This window comes from Ichthyophthirius multifiliis, assembly GCF_000220395.1.
Source record: "Ichthyophthirius multifiliis unplaced genomic scaffold scaff_1120509251108, whole genome shotgun sequence".
In the NCBI taxonomy this organism is placed as follows: Eukaryota; Ciliophora; class Oligohymenophorea; order Hymenostomatida; genus Ichthyophthirius; species Ichthyophthirius multifiliis.
The window spans coordinates 1-3,716 of NW_004086196.1; the positions used below are offsets into that span (position 1 = coordinate 1).

Here is a 3,716-nt window from a genome sequence, read left to right on the forward strand (position 1 = left end):
ATTTTATATCACTAAACTCTTATTATAAAATTTCAAAAGTTGTTACATAAAAGAAAGCACCTGCACTTATACTCATATAAATACTCATATGAAATTTTTCTGATCCGCATAATTTCCATCCAATACCTATTCCTATAATATTCATAATAGCTAAAATAATAACCATTATAGTAGTTACTTTTAAATCAATATTAGCTTTTTTAAACTAATTTCCTAAAGTTAATCCTTCAATCCATTTGTGAGAAAGCACAGCTCCGAAAATTACTATACATTTTATCCAATCTTTTTCAAGTCCAATAGCTAATCCTTCAAATATAGCATTTAATCCTAATATTATTTATAATAAATAGGGTTTTAAGCTATTTTTAGATTTTTTTATTTTTATTTCTTTGATTATATTTTCTTGTTAATAACTATATTTCGAGATACTTAATTATTAAGAGTTTTCTTCCTTATTTTATAAAATTGCAGTACTTGTATGTTTTTTTTCTTATTCAATATTTTAATCTATTTTTAATTACTAAGAAAAAATTTCTTATTTTTCAGTTTTTATATCAATTAATTAATTGTCAATTACAAATTTTTATTTATTAGTATCACTAATTATTTATTTTATTTCATTTATTTATTGGTTATTATAATTTTTTTATATATTTTCATTAATTGAACTTCTCTTTTATAATTAATCTATATTTATATAATCTCCATTTATATTGTATCCTGTAATAACTTTATCTATAAGGAGCATTAATGAAAAAGTTACAATTATTGTAAAAAATGCCCACGGAAATTATTTAACATGTACATTATCAGTTATATATACAGGTGAATATCTTGCAAAATCTGTATTATATACAAAATCATAAATATCATCCAATTCTTATTATTCTATCAATTTTTACTCTTCACTTTTTTCATCACTATCTATTTCTTTAAAATTTAAATTAAAATCTTCTATCAATTCCTAATACATTTAATCTAATTCCATTTTATATTCAGGAGTTTTTGATTAATTTATATTATATTCATGCTATAAATATAGTAATCTTTCGAAGTAATAGTAATTTAAATATTCATAGGCTTCAGGTATTAAATAAAATATTCCAATTGATAAATATAAACCTCCGGTAAATGCAGATGTTATGGACATTAATCGAGTATTTTCCTTATATGTTTTAACTCTTAAAGGTATGTTTCCAGTTAATAATACCATTAAAAATATTGAGAAAATAGATATTAGCTTTATAAACCAATATTTCATTTTACTTTAAATTTTAATTTTTAAAAAAGTTATAAAAAAAAATAATATACAAATTTTTATATTAACTATATAATTTATAATAATTTTATATTGATATAATTTTAATAAGATTTTATAGGGTTAAAATTGTTTAATAAATTTATATTTTAAATATATTAATTCAAATATAAAAAATTATAAATATATATATATATATATATATATATATATATATTTATATTAAATATTTAATAAATATGTGAAAATAAATTATTTAATTATTTTTGATTTTTTAATAAAAATATAATATAAAATAAATTTATCATATATAATCAATTATTTGGTTTTAATATCGTAAAAATAAAAAAAAATTAAATGTATTAACAATAATATATAAATATAAAATAATTAAATGAATATGAAAAAAGTATATATAAAAAAAATATATGATAATAAACAAATAATTTTAATTATAAAAAAAATATATAATATAATAATAAATATAAATTTATATATATATAAATATAATTTATTTTTAAATATCTATGTTTAAAAATTTATATTAATATAATTTTAATGTTTAATTATATATATAAGTTACATATTTTTTTATATTAATTATTTGTTTTAGAAATATATTAAAATCAATTAGAATTATATAAATTTAAATTCCATAAAAAAAAAATATATATATATATATATATGTATATATATAATTAAAAAAATTTATAATATTAATTTTTATTTTTATTTTTTTTTAAATTATTTTTATATATTTTTTTAAAAATTGTTAATAATATTCAATAATTTTTATTGTTTATTATCTATATATTTACAAATCTAAATTATTTTTTAATTTAAATATTTTATTAAATGATTCAATAATATAAATATTTATTAATTTAATTTATTTTTATATTAGTATAATTTTATTTAAATAAATAAACTCATACATAATTAAATTAATATATTATAAAATTATTTTCTAAAATATTTATATATATATATTTTGTTTATTTTATTAAATATATTCATAATAATATTTTTATATATTTAATAAAAAAAAATTTTCTGATTAAAATTAAAAAAAAATTACAATAATTATGTATTTATTTATTTATTTTTTAAATATTCTTAAATAAAATAAATAAAATATATTTTTAATTTATATAAAAAAAATTACCTCAATTTAATATTTTTTTTCATATAAAATAAATATTTATTTTCAAACAAATAAATAATTAATTAATAAAAATTTTAATTTTTTATAATTTATTTATATAATTTATATGATTATTAATATTTATATATTTTTATATTTATTTATTTTTATATTTATATTTATATTATTTATACATTTATATGATTAATAAAAAATAATCAAATTTCAAAAATATTTATTTTATAATAATTTATTTTTAAAAATAGTTCCAATGTATCAATATATTAGATTATCAAACCACTTTTACTTATATTTATATAATTATTATTTTTAAAACTTAATATATATGAAATATATTTTTATTTTTATTTTTTTATTTTAATTTTAGATATTTTTTATTTATAATTCAGACTCATATAGTTTAATCATATTTTTATTTTTTTTATTAATTTTAATATAATACTCTTGCGAATGTTTTTCATTTATATATACTACCAAATTAGCTTTAATTAATAAAAGTATATATGATAAACTTAACATATTATAAAATATTGGCAATGATAATATTTATTTTTTATCCCAATAATTTTATATATATATATATATATATATATGCGATTATATAGGTATTTTTAAATGACACTATTTTTTAAAATTTATACTTATATATTAGATAATATATGATTTTATTCATTTTATATAAATAAACTGTTTAAATTTGATATAAAGAATTACATATTCTAGAATAATCTTTAAAGAATTTATTCGTAAAATATATTTTTCATAATAAATAATTATCAAAAGTGTGAAAATTATATAATTTTTTAGTATATAATTAAAATAAATTTGTCATATAAATTTATATTATTTTTTTATTTTATAAGTTAAAATAAAAGATTTTTTATTTAATTTATTTTAAAAAAAATATTTATACTATAATAAATATTTTATATTTATACAAACATTATTTTATTTTTTTTTAAATAAATTTTAAGATTTTTTTAATTAAAAAAACAAAAATGTTTATATAAAAAAATAAAATAAAAACATAAATATATAAAAAATTAATAATTAATAACTAAAAAAATAATGTATAAAAAAAATATTTTTTTTTCTTTATATTTATATATATTAAAGAAAATAAGAAAATTAATTAATTATTTAAATATAAAATAGGAAAAATATATTAAAATTAATTTTAAAAAATAATTAAAAAATTACAAAAAAAAATATTTAAATATATAAATATATATATATATATATATATATATATATATATTTATATATATATATTTATTTATATTTTAAATATAT

At 11.3% G+C, this 3,716-nt stretch overlaps 1 protein-coding gene across 1 annotated transcript, besides 16 other annotated features; it reads left to right on the forward strand. All coding sequences in view use genetic code 6, as the record gives it.

Moving 5' to 3' along the window:
- Nucleotides 1-1,131: 1,131 nt before the first annotated feature.
- IMG5_142390 (hypothetical protein) lies at nucleotides 1,132-3,042 on the forward strand (the record flags this gene model as incomplete). Its single annotated transcript, XM_004031288.1, has 4 exons — nucleotides 1,132-1,499; nucleotides 1,893-2,251; nucleotides 2,669-2,821; nucleotides 3,029-3,042. The coding sequence occupies 4 exons, from the start codon at nucleotides 1,132-1,134 to the stop codon at nucleotides 3,040-3,042; spliced, it is 894 nt and encodes a 297-aa protein (XP_004031336.1).
- Nucleotides 1,437-1,481: a microsatellite.
- Nucleotides 1,925-1,955: a microsatellite.
- Nucleotides 1,982-2,025: a microsatellite.
- Nucleotides 2,219-2,286: a microsatellite.
- Nucleotides 2,432-2,480: a microsatellite.
- Nucleotides 2,505-2,588: a microsatellite.
- Nucleotides 2,511-2,604: a microsatellite.
- Nucleotides 2,514-2,604: a microsatellite.
- Nucleotides 2,561-2,602: a microsatellite.
- Nucleotides 2,759-2,788: a microsatellite.
- Nucleotides 2,992-3,016: a microsatellite.
- Nucleotides 3,043-3,629: 587 nt separating the features above from the next.
- Nucleotides 3,630-3,694: a microsatellite.
- Nucleotides 3,630-3,705: a microsatellite.
- Nucleotides 3,640-3,705: a microsatellite.
- Nucleotides 3,641-3,716: part of a microsatellite that runs on past the window's edge.
- Nucleotides 3,714-3,716: part of a microsatellite that runs on past the window's edge.